This window comes from Chinchilla lanigera, unplaced genomic scaffold, assembly GCF_000276665.1.
Source record: "Chinchilla lanigera isolate Chin_1 unplaced genomic scaffold, ChiLan1.0 scaffold00035, whole genome shotgun sequence".
NCBI lineage: Eukaryota > Metazoa > Chordata > Mammalia > Rodentia > Chinchillidae > Chinchilla > Chinchilla lanigera.
The window spans coordinates 12,310,334-12,329,149 of NW_004955436.1; the positions used below are offsets into that span (position 1 = coordinate 12,310,334).

Sequence of the window (18,816 nt, forward strand, 5' to 3'; positions counted from 1 at the left end):
CAGTTCAGGCTGGCCTTGGCTCCTGGCCAACGATTATATTATTCTTTTTGGGGGGGTACCAAGAATCGAACTAATGACCTTGTGCTTGCCAGGCAGGCGCTGTGCCGCTGAGTTAAATCCCCAGCCTCCAGTTGTATTATTCTTGATCAGCATTCACTATAAAGTGTAAGGAGAGCTGGGTCCGCAATCTAAGCATTCAGAAGGCTGAGGCAGAGGGACTGCCTCGAGTTTGTGGCCAACCTGGGCTATGTAGGGAGACTTGTCTCAAAGCAGAACAAAATAAAACAGTATAAGGAGAGAAAGAAAAGCTGTGCATCTGTGCCGGAAAGGACCTTGATCCTGGGTCCTCGGTCACCGCTGAGCACACCTCTCTCTCCCCCTCGCCCAATCCCGGGGCGCTGCGCCGCCGGCCAGCATTTAAATGCAGCGCAGCTGTGCAATCGCGCAGTTCCTTCTCGCCAAGTAGAGGGAAGCCAGAGCCGCTGTCTTCCGGCCAAACAGGTTTGTGCAGGGCCGGACAATGGAGTCAATGGACGCGAGGCTGACTCTGGCCACGCCGGAGCCAGCTGGGAAGAACAGCGCGAAGAAGTACAAGCGCATCTGCGCGGTGAGTACAGCTGTCCGCCCCGCCTGGCGCCCCGGAGCCCGCATCGGGTGGCTGTGCCCGTGCACAGGTGCACTGCAGCCGGTGCCTGGAGTCCAGGCGACACAGGCGTCGTCAGCCGCATCCCCCGAGAGAGAGCGGCCACAGGTTAACGCTTGATCACCGGTCAGGCTCTGTACAGCGCCGGGCTCTTTGACATTTTTATGCTGCGTGAATAGTTTAAGACCAATGAGGGGGAAATTCAAATCAGAGCAGCTCATAGTCTTCATTGAACTAGTTTCTTATTTTTCTTAAACTCCGGAGGCAGTCAGTCTCCTCTGCCTAACCCCTCTTTCGTGTCTTTTTATGGGGTATGATCCCCCCCCCATAAAAAATAAAATCACAGCTGTCCTTGATGTTCTGACTCTCTCCTTCCCTTCTCCATGGAACTTCTGGAGAAGGAGGGCTCTGTCCACTGCCTCAGTGTCCTCAGCACCCAACCACCCCTCAGGCTCTGGCTTTGCTACTCTGCTAAAGCCAGGGCTCCCATTCCTGAGAGAGTAACCCTCCTTCCTGCTCCTCCTCCTCCTCCTCCTTCTCCTGAGCGGCCAGAACAATGCATGCAAATTGTCCAACCCTCCCTCCCTCTCTCTCTCTTTGGTTTTTGAGACAGGGTCTCCCAGGGCATGGTGATGCACGCATGTAATCCGAGCACTTGGGAGGCTGAGGCAGGAGGATCACTGCGAGTTCAAGACCAGCCTGGGCTACAAAGGCTGGAGGCCAGTCTGAACTGCATAGACAGACTCTGTCTCAAAAAAAAAAAAAAAAAAGATATTGCTTGAGACAGGGTCTCACCATGAAAGGCTGGCCTCAAACTCACAGTGATCCTACTATCTCAGCCTCCTGAGCACTGGGGTTACAAGTGTGCACCACCTTCCAGGCCAATTTATCTTTCTCCTCATTGCACGTATCCCATAACCGTTTCCCGAAGCCCATCTAGAGATCTGAAGGGGCTGTGCCAGCCACACACAGGCAGCCTGCTGTCGTCGAAGTCCTGTCTGCCCCCGGGGCTTCTCTAGTTTCCAGTCCGCCTCCTGCTCCTCCGCAGTCTCCAGGCAAAACCCATAGCCCTCTCCACTGAGTTTCCCCTTGTGTGCCCTCTGCAGCCTCATCCTAAACTCCTGCCCAGGAGAATGCTCACGGGCTGTCTCTCTCTCTCCCTCTCTTCCTCTCTCTTCTAGCTCTCTCTCCTGTTTTTTAAGTACTGGAGCTTTTACAGTGAGCTACATGTACCCAGGTCTTTTTATTTTGAGGGTCTCGCTAAATGGCTAAGTTGCCACCTCTGGGCTTGAACTTGTGCTCCTCCTGCCTCAGCCTCCCTGAGTGCCTCACAGGGCTCTCTCCAGCATCACTAAGAGGATTAATGAGACAATGTGCGTCAGCACCAAGCCTCCTGACTATAGCAAAATAAATTCTCAGTATCCTCCACTTTTTGTGTGCGTGTGTTTTTGAGACAGGGTCTCACCAAGCAGTTCAGGCTGGCCTTGAGCTCACTTATGTAGCCTAGGCTGGTCTCGAACTCACAACAATCCTCCCGCCTCAGCCTATTCCATGCCCGGCCTATTCCACTTATTCTGTATCCCTCGGGGAATTTTTATTTATTGGTTTTTTTGAGACAGAGTCTCACTGTGTACCCCAGGCTGGCCTCAGACCTGTGACAACCCTCCTGCCTCAGCCTCCTGGGTGCTGGGATTACAAACCTGAGCCTGTGCTTTGCACTGTGGTGATGGTGCTACAAAACCCTTGCTTAAGTCCTTCGTGTGCCTGTCTCCCAGCCCTACCACCCAGTGCTTATCAGGGACATCGTGGGCTGTGGAGGACAGGGAAGGGCCAGGTGGCACCACAGCTTGATGGAATTGCAGCCTAAAGTCCGCAGCCAGGACCTCATCACAGCGCTGAGGGAGCTGCGAGCCAGCCTTGGTCAGCAGCTTCCAGAACTGCGAGTGCAGGGCACGTTCTGTGCTCAGACGCGCCGTGGGCTGGCACTAGAGTTACACAGGCTGAGTGCCGTCCTCCACTGGTGGATGGAGAAGGACCACAGAGCACCTCTGCGTCCTAGGATTGAGGAAGTTAAGGACGTCACAGCTCTGCAGTGAGTTCGATGCCTTTACAGAAAGGATCTCCAAGGAAATGCCTAGTTAAGAAAGAAAAAAAAAAAAAAAAAAAAACGAGCTGGGCGGGGTGGCACACCCCTATAATCCTAGCACAGGGAGGATCACTGTGAGTCTGAGGCCAGCCTGGGCTACACAGGGAGTTCAAGGCCAGCATGGACTACATAGTGAAATTTTGTCTCAAAAAAGCAATAAATAAAAAAAAAGAAAATGAGTAAAAAATGGACAAAGGTAAAAGGCTCCCTCAGGTCTTGGGGATTTATCCCTGGGACCCTATAGTCCCAAGCTATTCTCCAGCCCTTTTTATATTGAATTTTGAGGCAGGGTCTTGCTAAGTTTTCTTCAAACTTGTGATCCTCCTGCTTCAGCCTCCTGAGTAGCGGGGACGACAGCATGGACCCACTTGCCTGGTTTTAATTTCATCTGGGTTAAGCTTGTGGTTGAACAAGGAAAGTATCTCAATTTGGAGATCTCTAATAAGTGGTATTTTGAAATGTCTCTGATCTTTCAGGCATTAAACAAGTCACACACCTCTGTCTGGTCTCCTGCATGGCTGGCGAGACAGCTGGTTATTTTTCATTACTTTTTTTGTTTTTTTTTTTTTTTGTCTTTTTGAGACAGGGTCTCGCTATGCAGTTTAGGCTAGCCTTGAGCTCACTTTGTAGCCCAGGATGATCTCGAATTTTCGATCCTCCTGCCTCAGCCTCCTGAGTGCTGGGATTACAGGCGTGCACCACCACGCTCAGCCTTACATTAAAAAAAAAATCTTAAGGTGACTCTTCCTTCCTTCCCGTAGGTTCTCCTGGCTTTGCTGGTGATAGTGACACTTGGATTAGGCTTGGGACTTGGGCTGAGAAAACCAAAGAAGGAAGAGCAAGGTACATGCAGCCCCAGTGTCTTCCAAACTCCAAGCTCTTCCTCCTCTTCTTGCTCCTCGTCCTCCTCAGCCGCCCAGACTTCCTCACCTGCGCTCCTGCCACCTTCTCTGCCCCATAGCTCTGAGCACAGGGCCCAGCCCTGCTTGCATTATCACCCTGATTTCTGCACTTTACTCTTTGCCCTCCTGCAAGAAGCTGCCCCAGGAGATTTCAGTCGCCCATCCCAGGAGCTCTAATAACCGGTCGCCAGCATTCTGTCCCAGCTCAGCTGTGACCCTAAATCCTGTGACAAAGGGTCCAGCCACTCGGCAGCCAAAGGTCCTTCACTCTCTGAGGCTTCTGCCACCTCCTCTTTACCTTAATTCATTCCCTGTTAGAACTGTTTGGTCTCACACCGGGTGTGGTAGTGCACACCTGTAATTCCAGCACTGAGGAGGCTGAGGCAGGAGGATTGCTGCAAACTCGAGGCCAGTCTAGATTACACAATGAGTTCAAAGCCAGGCTGACTACATAAAAGACAAAAAAAAGAATTAACATTCAGTTAATACTGTGGGACACAGAAGGAGTGAACGGCGACTGTTGGCTAGAAAGCGCCTTTCTTCTCTCATCAGCTGGCTGGTGTGTTTGGACAGTGGTGCGGACACTGTCATGGGTCTTGGCGGGCCGTGTGAACGGGATTCTGACGTCCGCTGCATAAAAACAGACACCATTTCTGGTTTTTTTGAGACAGGGTCTTGCTATGTAGCCCAGGCTGGCCCTGAATTCACAGTGACACCACCCCCTCTCCTTCGGCCTGTCCTTTAATGGCTTGTCCTGTCAGGCTCTGGGTGCGGCTCATGAACCTGACCCCTCCCTGCCCCATCCCTACCTTTGAGCCCAGCCCCTGGCCGCTGGGCCCCACCCTCTGTCCCCCAAGCTTGACCTTTCTTGCCTGGCTTGCTCTCGGCCTGCCCCTGTGTGTCCCCACGTACATCAGTGTCCCTTAGTTATTGTGTCACCTGGCGATGCTCGCACCACCCACCCCGTCCCCCTAAGCTGACCAGGCACCGCTCTGCGCCCTCTGGGCAGAAGCCCGGTGACTTCTGCACGTGCTGTCCTCTGTCCTCTATTTTACAGGCAGCTGCAGGAGAAGATGCTTTGAGGCTGAGTTCCGAGGCCTGGAGGGCTGCCGCTGCGACTCGGGCTGTGAGGGCCGAGGCGACTGCTGCTGGGACTTTGGCAATAGCTGTGTGGAGCCAAGTAGGACTTAGCGTCTGGCTGTGCTGTCGTGCATGGGTGTCCGGCTTTACCAGCACACACATTAGTTTCCTGGGGCCACCATAGCAAACGGGGCAGCTTACAAAACAGAAATCCGGCCAGGTGTGGTGGTGTGCACTTGTGATCCCAGAACTCAGGAGGCTGAGGCAGGAGGATGGCCATCCTGAACTACTCAGTGAGACCCTGTCTCAAAGAACCAAACAAACAAAAACAAAAATCACTCAACAAATCCCTTGCCTCAGTTCTGGAGGCCAGAAGTCCAAGGTCTGGGTGTCCATCTCTCCTCGCTGGGTTAGTGGCAACAATCCCGTGCTCTCTGGTTGGTGGCAGTGTTACGAGGCACCTGGACTCAGTTTCCCCTGATATCTAGGCTGTTTGTATCCTCAGTGTCCACCCTCAAGAACAGAGGGCGGGCAGCACCCAGGGACAGCAAGGGCGGTAAGTTCTGGCCTGGGTGTCTGTTTGTGCACCTAGACTTTGGGGAGTGGCCGGGGTGGTAACTCACTTGGCTTTCCCCAGTCAGCTGAGTCTCCACTGCACTTCAGGAGCAGGAGTTGGTGAGCTTACCTGGGCCTAGATGTAGACGGAACCAGCCTGGCTGCCAAAGCCCACCCTGGGTTTTACATCTCCAATGCTGAGCCAGGTGTGGTGGCACCTGTCTGTCATGGGGGAGGCTGAGGCAGGAGGATGGCTAGAAGTTCAAAGCCAGCCTGGACTAGGTAGTGAGATCATTGCTGGTGGGAGGAATTCGCACACCCACGGCGGAGACTTGGGGAAAAAGGAAAAGACCGGTGGCCGGTTCAGCTCACCAGGACAGGTTGTTGCAGAAGAAACCTGCGAGGGGGCGCTGTGGGCGGCGAGCGCTCCAGCCGCTGGCGCAGGCGGTGGGGCTTGGGAGGGCGCGGGCAGGGGAGCTGAGGGTGAGCGGGCCAGGAGCAGCGAGGCTGGGAGGGGCGGCGTGGAGGGGTCTCGGATCAGGATGCGGGGTTCAGGCTCCTTCAGAGATGCGGGTGGAGACTCAAGAAGACTACACAGAAATTCCCCTGCACCCAGGGCGCATTTTCAGGCTCGGGTCACGGTGTCCGCGCACGCGGAGGCAGCGGCAGGCACAGCTCCAAGCTCCTCGCCCCCTGCCTCAGGCACGGCGCCAAGCGCGCCTCGCCCCGGGCTCTGTCTGCACCGGCCCCCTCTGCGCTGTCCCTGCCCGCGGTCCCCTCCCAGCAGGGCACGGGCCGCTCCCGGGGAGACTGGGTGACCCTGGTCGCGCGTGCCAGCGCCGCCGAGCGGTCGGGCCCGCTGTGCTCTGCGGAGGCCCCGCTGTTTTCAGGGTTTAATACCCAGGCGTCCAGGGCAGGGGCGCCTAGTGGTCGGGGCGCGCGGATGGAGCAGCAGAGTCCTTGCTCTTCCCTGGAAGGGCCCGAGGAGATGACCCGCTGGCGCCAGCGATCTCTGTCCGCTCTCCTTTATCGCCCCAATCTTTCCTTTCTGAGTAGTAAGTGATAGAGAAGGCAGAACTCTGCGCGCAGGAAAGCACAACACTCGCCCGCCCAAGGAGTTTGGCTACACGCAGAGCAGAGGTGGATTTTGATCTCTGTCTCCTACCTAGCAGGTGGCAGCAGGAAGCAAATTTACACCAGCCTCTTGCCACTATTTAAAATTTAATTTAGTTTTTGAGATAGGGTCTTGCCACGTAGTTCAGGCTGGCCTTGAACTTGTGGCAATCCACCTGCCTCAGCCTCCTGAGTGCTGGGATACAGATTCGCACCACCACACTCCGCTTTTCTTGCCGCTTTGAGCAAGGGAATTTATTTCAGCTGCTGTCACACTGAGTGGAAAGCCTAAGAGGACCCGGAGGCGGATTTGGGGAGACCTGCCTTCTGGGGAGGCGCTGTGTGGGGTCCCGCAGACACAGCGCTTGCGGTCCGCGTCCTCCTCGCCCGCTGTCCTTGGATGAGGCTGGGCAAAGCTGCTCCCCGGTGGCTGCGACAGCCCTGCGGTGGGAAAAGGACCCTAATCAGAGCCTCTCTAAGTCAGAGCGGCCTGCGGGCTGGGCCGGCAGCTTTGTATACTTTTCTCGGAAACCCGTGCTCAGAAGAGCAGTCGTGAATTGCTTGTTTCGTGTGTGTTTTCATCGATCGATGCAAGGAATTTTACTGCCTTATAACAATACAGGGAGAAATGCATGACATTTGCGTTTTGTTTATTACACTGAAAGTACATCCAGTTCCCAGAACTGACGCGGTACTTTTGCAGCCCGGATATGGACCTGCAACCTGTTCCGCTGCGGCGAGCGGCGTCTGGAGCGCAGCCTGTGCTCCTGCGCGGACGACTGCAAGCAGCGCGGGGACTGCTGCGCCAACTACGGGAGCGCGTGCCTAGGTGAGAGCATGCAGGCGCCGCGCGGGCCTCCCAGAGGCCTCCGGGGCTGCAGCGATGTAGGGAGGAGAGGGGAGCTGCAGGTCTGGGGTCTGACAGCCGGGGCGGAGCAACTGCCCTGCCTGAGTCTAAGGCTGAAGACCCTGCAGGAGCTGGTGTAGACTCCGGGAGAGAGTTCAAATTCTCCAAGCCCTGGTTCCACAAGCTCTTCAAATTCTTTTCTTATTTTGTTTGGAGACAGGGTCTCAATAGTTGTTCAGACTGGCCTCGAGCTGTGGGCAATCCTCCTGCCTCAGCTTCCCGAGTGCTGTGATTACAAGCAAATAATTTTTGTACTAATAGATGAATCAGTTTTTATGTAAAATATAATTAAAAATTAGCTAAAAGGTTTATTAGGACAGGAAATAGCCTGAGGCAGTAATTTCTTATTTTGTTATTAAGTTTATTGGTACAATTTAGGTGTATATAATGATCACATTCATCATAGAAAATTTTTGTACCTGTGCCTGATATATCTTTTCTTTTCTTTTTTTCCTTTTTGAGACAGGGTTTCACTCTGCAGTTTAGGCTGGCCTCAAACTCACAGTGAGCCTCCTGCCTCAGCCTCTCAAGCGCTGGGATTATAGGCCTGTGGCCACCACTCACAGCCTGCATGATATCTCTTGATTCTTCTTTCTTTTCCATTGTCACCTCCTTTCAACCCCTCTTCCCTTCCTTATTTACAATGCTTTGTTTCCTTTTTTTCCTTTTCTCATTTTCACTTCATGCTTTTCCTTTCTCTTCTCTTTCAAAAATAAGTATTTTATATTTAATATTGAATGCTGTCGTTAAAAATACCTGTACGCTCACAGAAGTGAGCAGAGGTTTAGCTTGCTTATTTTGCTAATTTCACTGGTCTTGCTGCTGGACCTGTAGTCTCCCTTCTGCTCCAATTTTGTAACTTTTGAATTTTTGCAGCAAGAGTAGCACGCTGTCATTAAGCTCATTTTTTAAGTTTTCTACTGAATTTATTGTACAATATTGCTTGGATTGAACACAAACAAGTAATTTGTTTTTTTGTTTTTTGTTTTTTGTTTTTTGTTTGAGACAGGGTCTCACTGTGCAGTTCAGGCTGGCATTGAGCTCACTTTGTAGCCCAGGCTGGTCTCGAACTCACAACGATCTTCCTGCCTCAGCCTCCCGAGTGCCGGGATTACAGGCGTGCACCACCACGGCCAGCAGAAAAAAGTAATTTTTATAACTAGTGTTGAAGTTTAACATAGCCACTCAATACAGTAAAATTACTTTAATCATTTCAGTTTATTACTTATTTGTTTATTTATTTTTGAAGCTGGGTCTCACTGTGTAGTCCAGGCTGGCCTTGTCCTCTGCAGCTTTAGCCTCCCAAGTGCTGGGATTAGAGGCTGGAGCCACCACACCCCGGGTAAACAGCTAGATTGTTTACATGCCCGGAGGCTTTCCTTTCCACAGCTTTATCTGATGGGTGGGGCTCAGAATTGGGCTCTGGAGGGGGAGCATGTCCCAGAGTGGTTTGTTTCTGTCTCAGTGGCACACATCTATAATCCCAGCACTTGGGAGACCGAGGCAGGAGGATCACCAGCAGTTTAAGGCCACACTGGGTTATGCAGTGAGCCCCTGGCCGGACTGGACTACATAGCAAGATCCTGTATCAAGGAAAAACAAAACCAAGCTTGGTGCCACACCAAGCACTTGGGAGGCTGAGGCAGGGGGATCATTTCGAGTTTGAGGCTAGCCTAGACTACATAATGAGTTCAAAACCAGCCTGAACTACACACTGAGACCCTGTGTCAAAAGAAAAAAAAAGAAAGAAAAGAAACAGGATCCAAATAGATGTGATTTATTGCAAGTGGCTAATATTTTTAAGTCTTTTAAATATACATATTCTTTTTCCCTCTTTGCAATTTATTATTGGAGAAATGCGGTCCTTTGTCCTATAGAGTTTTCCAGGCTAGATTTTGCTAATTGTATCCTTTGAGATTTAAGCAATGAATCATACCATGTATTTCCTGAAAATTAGTAGTTAGAGCCTGAAGACTGTTGAGATTCTGATGTTATTTATTCATTTATGTTTTGCAAGTATCCTCTGTAGGAGAGGATTAGACCTGACCCAAGCACATCCTGTCCACTTATCCCTTTGAGGGTATTAGTCACTGGTAATCACTCCTAGGCCCATTAGGGGCTGAACAGTAGTAAATGGTGACAGTCATCTTCTGTCATTTCTCCTGCATTATTTAGCTAGAATGTTCTAGAAAGAGAAGCAACCACGAAGCAAGAATTTTTTGTTAAGATTTTAAGCATTTGTTAAAATTTCCCCATTTGATATCACTTTCTCTATTTTCCACGCTTTCTGGTCTTCTTCAGACTGTATACCTCTCTCTATGTGTGCATTTATTTTGCAGCACTGGGGATGGAATCCGAAGCTCCCTAACCCTGTTTAAATTTGTTATTTGGAGACCAGGTCTTGCTAAGTAGTTACGTTGCCTGGGCTGAGCTGGAATTTGCAGTCCTCCTGCATCGGCCTCCTGCGCACTGGGGTTACAGGCTGTGTATCTATATTTATTCTAGCCATTGAGAAAATATTGTCCTTAAGGGTAAAAAATATATATATATTATTGACCAGAAGCTAGGGGAGGCCCTGTTATTTTTCTTGGCTTTCTGGTACTGGGCAGTGTCAGTAAGTCATTAGCATTCCTGCTCTGGCCAGCACACGACAAAGTACTGGCCAAATCCTGGAAGAATTAGTCAGCTGTTCGGGAAGAGCTGGACCCTGAACCCTGCCTCTGCTGTGTGGGGCATCAGGCTGAAGACTGTCATCTTCTGCTTGCAGGAAGAACCCCCTGGGCGCAAGAAGGCTGCACCACGAGCCAGCAGCCACAGTGTCCCGAAGGGTGAGCGCCGTGTGCGGACCTCGGGCGGCAGTGGAGTGGGGGGGGATTCCCTCCGCTCCCTGACACTTTACCGGGTAGTGAACATTGGGTTAGAGCCCTCGGGGATTCAAAGTATACACACCTTTGTTTGCTTTATCATTTGTTCTGGTTTTGGTGTTCTTTGAGACAGGATGTCACTGTGTACCCAGGCTGGCCTCGAACCCGTGGCGATCCTACTGCCACAGCCTCCTGAGTGCTGGGATTAGAGGCGTGCACCGCCACACCTAGCAGTTTCTGATGTTCACAGTGCTGTTTGGTTCTCCCCGACACTCAGATCCTGCTGCCCACTCCAGGTTTAGAGTGAAAGAGATGTGACTCAGAGACCTGGTTTGGCCTGTGGGGCTTTACCCTGGTCATTCCTCTGAACTTTCCTAGACAACTGGCTCGTTTTAGTTCCCGCGCATGTCACAGTGCAGGTGCTCACAACATTCTTCACGTTTGTCCAGGTGGGATTCTTCTTCAGTCACTTGTCTTGTTAGATGAAGCCTGGCACGGAAACCTAGTAAGATGTTTCCAGAACCGAACACCATAGGTTCGATGGCCTTTTCTTAGGGTTACACTCACGTTTCAGTCAGTTCATCTCTGACAGTGGCATAGTGATAATTCCAGGTGGACTGGGTACCGCTCAATGGTAGGGTGTAGACTTAGCACGGGGGAAGCCCCGGGTTCAAGTCCCAGCCCCAAAATAAGAATAATAGCTGACGTTCGTGAGGTTCTTATTATGAACCAATGTGATCTTTACACAACAGCCATCTTGCATGCTTTGCTGTGTAGAAGCCCTTTGAAATCGGCCCCGTTGTCTCTACATCCCGTGATGAAATGCATCCGGTGAAAGGGAGGCACAGATCCTGATGCTGCTCGCCCCAGGACACACTATCTGACTGCTAAGGCTGGAAGCAGCCTGGGCAGTGAGGTCTGAGTGTCTCTGTGGCCTGGGGCCCCCTCAAGTGACAGTCGGAGCCTGTGACACTGTGCAGGTGACCAGGGAAGGGGTGAAGGGTCCCCAAGACGTTTGTCCTGTGGGAGGAGACAGCAGGTGAGCAGGAAGGTTCTCATGGAGGGGCATAAAGAACTCGCCAAACCCGGATGGCTGACGGTGAGATTGCAGGATGACTCTGGCAGCTGCCAGTTCCTTCTCTCATTCTTCGGACAAAATACCCAATATCTACAACTTACGGAAGGAGAGGTTTTTGCTGGTTCGCCTTTCAGTCCACGGTCAGGTGGCTCCTAGGCAGGACAGCACTGGGGCCTGGCGGAGGGAAAAGCTGCTCAGGGCACGGTGGACAGGAAGCAGGTTGTCCAGGGGGACATACTCTTCCGAGTCAGCTCGCATGGTGGACAGGAAGCAGGTTGTCCAGGGGGACATACTCTCCCTCCTCTTCTGGCCAGGCCCCCTCCCCTGAGAGCAAGTCCACCATGAAACCCCCCATAACCCAGTCACCTCCCTGAGGTCCTGCCCATGCTCGCAGAGGCTTTGGGAGGATACCTAGATCTAAATACGATGGCACCCTGGAAACAAGACCAGACCAGATAGGAAGCTGGCGAGGAAAGGGGTAGGGGTAGGGTGTGGCACACTAGCCATCTCCCCTCGGTCCCTGTGACCCCCGAGTCATGCCTTACCCACACCCTGTGTGCCAATGTACCATGATCCTCTGCAACAGCGGCACTATTCATGGGAGCAATTGCTGGAGATGTTATACTACGTGCAACCCCCTTTCTGGACAGCTAAGCTGTATTTCTTTTGCCTATTGTTTTTAGGCAGAGTCTCCCTCTGTACTCTTGGCTGGCCTTGAATCTGCTATGTAGCTCAGGCTGGCCTCGAAATCCAGATACTCCTGCTTCCTGCGTGTGGTGCCACCCTGGCTGTTTTGTTATTTCACCCGTCATCACGGTGTCGAGGGGAACCTGGGCTCTTGAGGCAGACAGATGTGCACTAGAAGCCTAGTTGTGACCCTCTGGCAGGGGACACCTGGAGAGTCACTTGATCGTCTCCTTTCCTATCTCATTGGTTACCTGGACGTATTATCAGTACCTGGCTTGCAGGTCGCTGCTACTTTATTTATTTGTTTAGTTATTTATTTGCCAATGATAATATAACTTGACATTTGAGATGACAATTTTTGGCACTCTGAGTACCTTTATTCAGCTTTCATCACGGGCAGCAAAGGTATCATGATCTGGTGTCCAGCCTTACTAACAATCAGAGAGAAAGAAAAAAAGAAGATATCATTTTAATTCCAAAAATAAGCACTGTGCCATGATTTGTATAAAATACCAGCCACCTGTCTTTTTTTGCCTTTTGTTTGTTTGTTTGTTTTCCAGTACCGGGAATCAAACTCACGACCTTGCACTTGTCAGGCAGGCGCTGTGCCACTGAGCTAAATCCCCAGCTCCCTCTTTTTTTGTCCTTTTGAGACAGGGTCTTGCTGTGCAGTTCAGGCTGGCCTTGAGCTCACTTTGTAGCCCAAGCTGGTCTCGAACTCACAATGAGCCTCCTGCCTCAGCCTCCCGAGTGCTGAGATTGCAAGCGTGCACCACCATGCCCAGCGTACACCTGTCTTGATCATAGAAGAATAAATTGATCTGGGCCATTAGAAGAGAATTGTGATTCCTGTGAGAACCAGGAGATGCAATCTTTAGGACTGTAGACCAAGAACATAATTAAGATCTTTTCTTTTCTTTTCTTTTTTCTTTCTTTGTCTTTTGAGACAGGGTCTCACTATGCAGTTCAGGCTGGCCTTGAGCTCACTTTGTAGCCCAGGCTGGTCTTGAACTCACAGTGATCCTCCTGCCTCAGCCTCCCAAGTGCTGGGATTACAGGCGTGCAACACCATGCCTGGCAGGCCTGTTTAATTTTGTGATGAATTTCCTACATAAGTCATTTCACACCATCCTGATTCATCATGCTTTGTTGAGATATAGTCTATACACTGCAGTGCTCATACCTCAAGCATATATCATAATGAGAAGTGGAAATTGCTAGATCTGCAGCCTATGACAGACTGTTTCCAAGATAAAGAATATTCACAGCACCCTACAAGGGTCCCTCAGTCCCTTCCTACTCCCTACTCCTCAGAGCGGCCACTGTTCAGAATCCTACCACTGTAGACTCCTGTTTCAGAATTGCTTTGAGTTCTCCTGAGCTTAGCTTTTCCAGCCTGACTCAATGTTTTTGAACTCATGAGTGTTATTGCAGGTATCATGTCGGGGCTTTGGCACAACACAGTTCCCTGATTCAGACATGAGTTCCATTTTCTTTCCACCTTATTTCCATTGCTCTTTCTGGTTTTTTGAGATAGTGTCTTCTTACCTTTCTCGTTGCTGAGACAAAATACCACAAGTTAAGGGACGCCAGTAAGAAGGACATCAAACTTAGTCCTTGTAGGTGACAGCAAGCTCTCCTGGAGGTGTGACTAAATTCTAAAGGGCAGTGGACCCAGCACTCGGGAGGGCGAGGCAGGAAGATCTCCATGAGTTTGAGGCCAGCCTGGGCTACACAGTAAGCGAAAGTGCAGTCTGAACTACCTAGCAGACCCTGTTTGTTAGGCTTGTGTCTAGATATCCCCCCACGGCCTCCCACGGTCATAGGTGGGGATTTTGCCACCCCCAGGTTAAGGGAGGAAAGGTTTATTTGGCTCACAGTCTTTGGAGGTTCAGCCCATGGTTGGCTGGCTCCAAGGCAGGGTGGCACAGCAAAGTGGCATCGCAGAGCAGAAGACAAGCAACAGCAATGAACAAGTGAATGACGAACAACCCCTGACAAGCCTCTTTCTGTCTCTTATATCTTACCTAAGCTACCCAGTGTTGGGGCAGGTGGCACTCACACCCTTAATCCTAGCATTGCATCCTGGACCCCAGCATCACACACCCTAGATCCAGCTCCCTCCGAAAATCCCCACCTGTGACCGTGGGAGGGTGTGGGGGGACATCTAGACACAAGCCTAACAAACAGGGTCTGCTGTGTAGTTCAGACTGCACTTTCGCTTACTGTGTAGCCCAGGCTGGCCTCAGACTCATGGAGATCTTCCTGCCTCGCCCTCCTGAGTGTTGGGTCCACTGCTCTTTAGAATTTAATCACACCTCCAGGAGAGCTTGCTGTCACCTACAAGGACTAAGTGTGATGTCCTTCTGTGTATTTGCATAGAACTGTATACTCAAAAGTAGTCCTCAGCTATGCCTGTTTACTTTTCAATTCCCTTTCCTAGATGTGGACCATGGCTCCTTTGTTTCTTTATTCTCAGCATCAGCACAGTGTCTGACTCAGACATCTGTGAAACGAATTACTCTACAATAAGTTCGTGCTGGGACACCTGGTAGACCTCTCCTTCACGTTCCTTTCGCAGTATGCAATGAGATAGTGATACTCCTATATGTACTTATCAGAGTTTTACCAGCCTCGCTTTAACCAAACTTCTTAGGAAAATGTTTTTATCCAAAAATTTCAATAATGCAACTACTTGGGCGCAGAGTTGAAAATAATTTTTTGTATACTCATTTGCACATTCTATATTTGGAATATAAAATAAAATAGCTGTTCTTCATGATGGCCTCAAGTTGGAAAAAATCCAGATGTCTGTCAAGAGTAGAAGGAGCTCACTGTGGCTTATTCCCGACCTGCGTTTCTAGGACACCCAAAGACACGATCTGTGAGTGCATGTGGTCCGAGGGACTGGTCTCCTGGGCAACTCCAGTCAAAAGAACCAGACCTGACACATGCCTCCTCTGCGCTTCAACTTGCACGTTTGGTTTGCATATAATTTACATCTTTACATCAGTACAAAAGTAGGCAAAACTAATCGATGCTGTTAGAAATCCGGACACTGCTCATTCTGGCTGAGGTTGTGGGTGGCAGGGACCCCAGGGAGCTTCTAGGGGGCTGGTCAGGTCTGTTGTGCCTGGTGGCGGGGAGCAGGCAGGGCTCAGTTAGTAAAAATGTGTAAGGTACACATCTGCCACTTGGGCATGTGTGCACACACAGTTTGTGAATACCACAGGTAAAGCTCAAAAAGTGAAAAGAGTATCAAATTTAAAAAGATCACCTCTGGCTATAACCCAAAAGTTACCTTTGATCACTTTTGCCTTTAAAAAAAATGTAAAAAGAAATTAAAGTGTTTTTGAGGTATATATCAATATCCTTAGATATTGGAATACTAAGTCAAAAAATGTAGAACTTTAGAATAATACAGCATCCACAAACTGCTTTCTAAATTCCATCTCATGCAATTCAGGCTGGCCTTGAACTCACTATGTAGCCAGGCTGGCCTAGAACTCCCAGCAGTCCTCCTGCCTCAGCCTCCTGAGTGCTGGGAGTACAGGTGTGTGCCACCACACTGAGCTAATGCTAAATTTAAAACAGACAATCTCTGGCCATAACACAGAAATTTACCTTTGATCATTTTACCTTAAATAGTCACTTACAAGGCAATCAAAATATTCCTGAGGTACATATTAATATCCTTAGATGTTGAGATACTAGGTCAAAGCATGCGGAACTTTAAAATTATAAGATACCACACAGACTAGTTTCTAAATTCCAAGTCATAATTGCATTTGAAAGCTGGTAGAATTCAACAGGCTCTTCTTGTTCTAAGCACTTTCTTGTTGTCTTTTTCTTTTCATCTTTTTGATTCAGGGTCTCGGTTCAGGCTGGTCTTGAACTCACTTTGTAGCCTAGGCTGGTCTCCATCTTGCAATGATCCTCTTGCCTCAGCCTCCCGAGTGTTGGGATTACAGGTGTGCACCACCACACTCGGCTAAGTACTTTCTAATTCGAGAATTGCAAGCAGTGTGGCCAAGTGTGTTCCCTGAAAATCAAAACTGCGAGTGAGTTCTGGCTTTTCTTCCAGGTTCGAGCTGCCTCCGGTCATCCTGTTCTCCTTCGACGGCTTCCGCGCGGAGTACCTGGACACGTGGGTCACTTTGCTGCCAAACATCGCGAAGCTGAGTGAGTGCTGTGGGTCTGCGTGGGCTGCGGAGGTGGGAGGAGGAGGCCCTGTTCCTTCCTATCCGCAGCTTTGTGCCTTTGTAGCCTGATCCTTCCAAGTTCGTGACAGTTTCACCACACAGTACCTGTGGATTTTCAGTAGGGACAGGATTTTCATATGTGTTGACTCCTACTTTTTGTTTGTTTTTTGGCAGCTGGTTCTTCTTTTCATTTTATTTTGATTTGTTTCGTATTTGAATATAATATCTGTCCAGTGGAAATCTGTTCATACCTACTATCTTTTGTTTTGAGACAAGGTCTCACTATGTAGTTCAGGCTGGACTTAAACTCGCTATGTAGCTCAGGCTGCCCCTGAACTCATGCCAGTCCTCCTGCCTCAGTCTCCTAAGTATGGGGATTATAGGCTTGTGGCACCATGCCCAGGTTTATGATAATTTTACTGGGCATCCACCCAGAAGTTACATTGTTGTATCATTTGTTCTAGTTTTATTTATTTATTTTTCTGCGTTTTTGCAACAGGGTTTCACTATGCAGTTCAGACTGCCCTTAAACTCACTTTGTAGCCCAGGCTGGCCTCGAACTCACAGCAATCCTCCTCCCTCAACCTCCTGAGTGCTGGGATTAGTCATGCACCAGCATGTCCTGCTTGGCTCTGCGTTTTCTCATGAAATGAAAAGAATACAAGCCAGATGTGGTGGCACACACCTGTGCTCCAGCCATCAGGAGGCTAAGGCAGGAGAATCGTTGTGAGTTCAAGGCCAGCTTGAACTGCATAGTGACACGCTGCCTCAAAAAAACTCCATAAAATCAAAAAATAAGTCTAGATCTAATGCATCCTTCTGTTGATTCCAGCTCTAAGATTACCACAATTGTAGAAAGATAATTACTGCACTTTCCCTGGAATGCAAGGGACATTGTTTTCAGCTTCTCCCTTGCCCTGTGAGGCTGGTCTTTAGGAAAGAGATCGAGAATTTTCCAAATCCAGGACTTACCACTTCCTGCTGACTGACACTGGCTCGGAAGGTGAACCAACACCTCTGTTTCTACTTAATTATCTAAATTTATCTTGATAGTGTGGTGGTTAAATCCCAGGTCCAGAGAGAACTGGACAAGCCAGGCTGAGCCGAATTCCCTCTCACGTGGAATTCTTTGGTTTTCTCATCCTGTTGAAAATTGGAAACAACACGAATGAAAATGTGTTTGGGCCATTGAGAGCTTTCTGGGTTCCAATGCTTAAAATAGTTTTAAGCAGACGGGCATCACTTTATGCTCCAGTCAGACGGGCATCACTTTATGCTCCAGTGCGAAATAGCATAAGTCCTGACCTCTGCCGGGTCAGCTACTTCCTTGCTAGTGCCTGGGCCTGAGCAAGAGCAGGTGTGAGATGGGGTCAGGGCTCTGGTGGCCCGAGGGTGAGACTGCGACAGCAGTGTCCCATGAAGGAAGCCAAGAGGGAAGCTCGTCCCTCACGGCCCCTCCCTGCCTGGCTGCGGCCATGGAGCTCTCAGGACCCGGGAGTCTGGCATGACTTGGGGCTTGGGGACCCCGTGCTCAGATGACTCTCAGTGAGGCAGGGACTTCTCTGAGTGAGGGCAGGAGACACAGAAGGGGCCGGAAAGGCCAGGGCAGGTCCAGGGAGACAGAGGAGGTGGCCTGAGCCAGAAGCCAGGCTCTGGGAAAGCAAGGTGAGAGACTGTACTGCAGATAAACAAGACGGGAAGCACCAGCAGACCCAGCAGGCAGTGTGTGTGGACCTTGGATGAGAGACGGCAAGGCTGGCTCCCCGGACAGTCAGCCTGTTACGTTTCCACACCAGGTACCGTCCACTTTGCATCCTATTTATTTTCATAAGAACACTTAACATGAGATAGACCTTCTTTGGAATTTAAGTGTAAAACACAGTGTTTTTGCTTGGTGTGGTGATGAACGCCTGTAATCCCAGAAAGCTGAGGCAGGAGGACTACTGTGAGTTCAAGGCCAGCCTGGGCTACATAGTGAGATCTTGTCTCAGAACAAAACCTAAAGCAAAAACATAACACAGGATCGTTCTCTATCCACGCAGGCTTGCACAGCAGCTCCTGAGAACTTATTTTACAAGACTGAAACTCTCTACTGGTTAATGATTTCACGTTCCACCCCCGCCTCCCCCCGGCTCATATCATTCTGCATTTTGCTTTTATGATTTTAACTGTTTTAGATGTACATGGATAGAATCATGCAGGATTTGTGTTTCTGAGGGTTGCTGTAGGTTGGGGGCCAGCCTGGACTTACACTGTGAAATCCTGTCTTTCTTTTCATTTTTGGTTTTTTGAGACAGGGTCTCGCTCTATAGTTCCAGGGTGCCCCTGAACTCACTCATCTCAAAAAGTGATCCTCCTGCCTCAGCCTCCCAAGTGTTGAGATTACAAGCATGCACTGCCACGCCCGGTGAGATCCTGTCTTAAACCCCAAATTGGGGTCATTTAGAGGTAACCGGGGGATATATTTTTTTTTTTTTTGATACCGGGAATCAAACTCAGAACCTTGCGCTTGCCAGGCAGGCGCTTGTGCCGCTGAGCTATATCCCCGGCCCTGTAACTGGGGATTGAACACAGGACCTTCACACTGAGTCACTCTCCAGCCTCTTTTTTATTTTTACTTTGAGACAGGGTCTTGTTAC

At 50.0% G+C, this 18,816-nt stretch overlaps 1 protein-coding gene across 2 annotated transcripts in view; it reads left to right on the top strand.

Moving 5' to 3' along the window:
* Positions 1-439: 439 nt before the first annotated feature.
* Positions 440-18,816, top strand: part of Enpp3 (ectonucleotide pyrophosphatase/phosphodiesterase 3) — a 74,043-nt gene continuing 55,666 nt past the window's right edge. The window contains exons 1-6 of one of the 2 annotated variants that reach the window (XM_005389205.2): positions 440-607; positions 3,551-3,632; positions 4,749-4,871; positions 7,143-7,268; positions 10,114-10,174; positions 16,060-16,157. In XM_005389205.2, coding sequence (XP_005389262.1) covers positions 521-607; positions 3,551-3,632; positions 4,749-4,871; positions 7,143-7,268; positions 10,114-10,174; positions 16,060-16,157 — 577 coding nt within the window. In that variant the 5' untranslated portion in view covers positions 440-520. Of the gene's footprint in view, positions 608-3,550; positions 3,633-4,748; positions 4,872-7,142; positions 7,269-10,113; positions 10,175-16,059; positions 16,158-18,816 lie in introns of those variants that run through there. The other variant, XM_005389206.2, reaches the window with a different exon arrangement.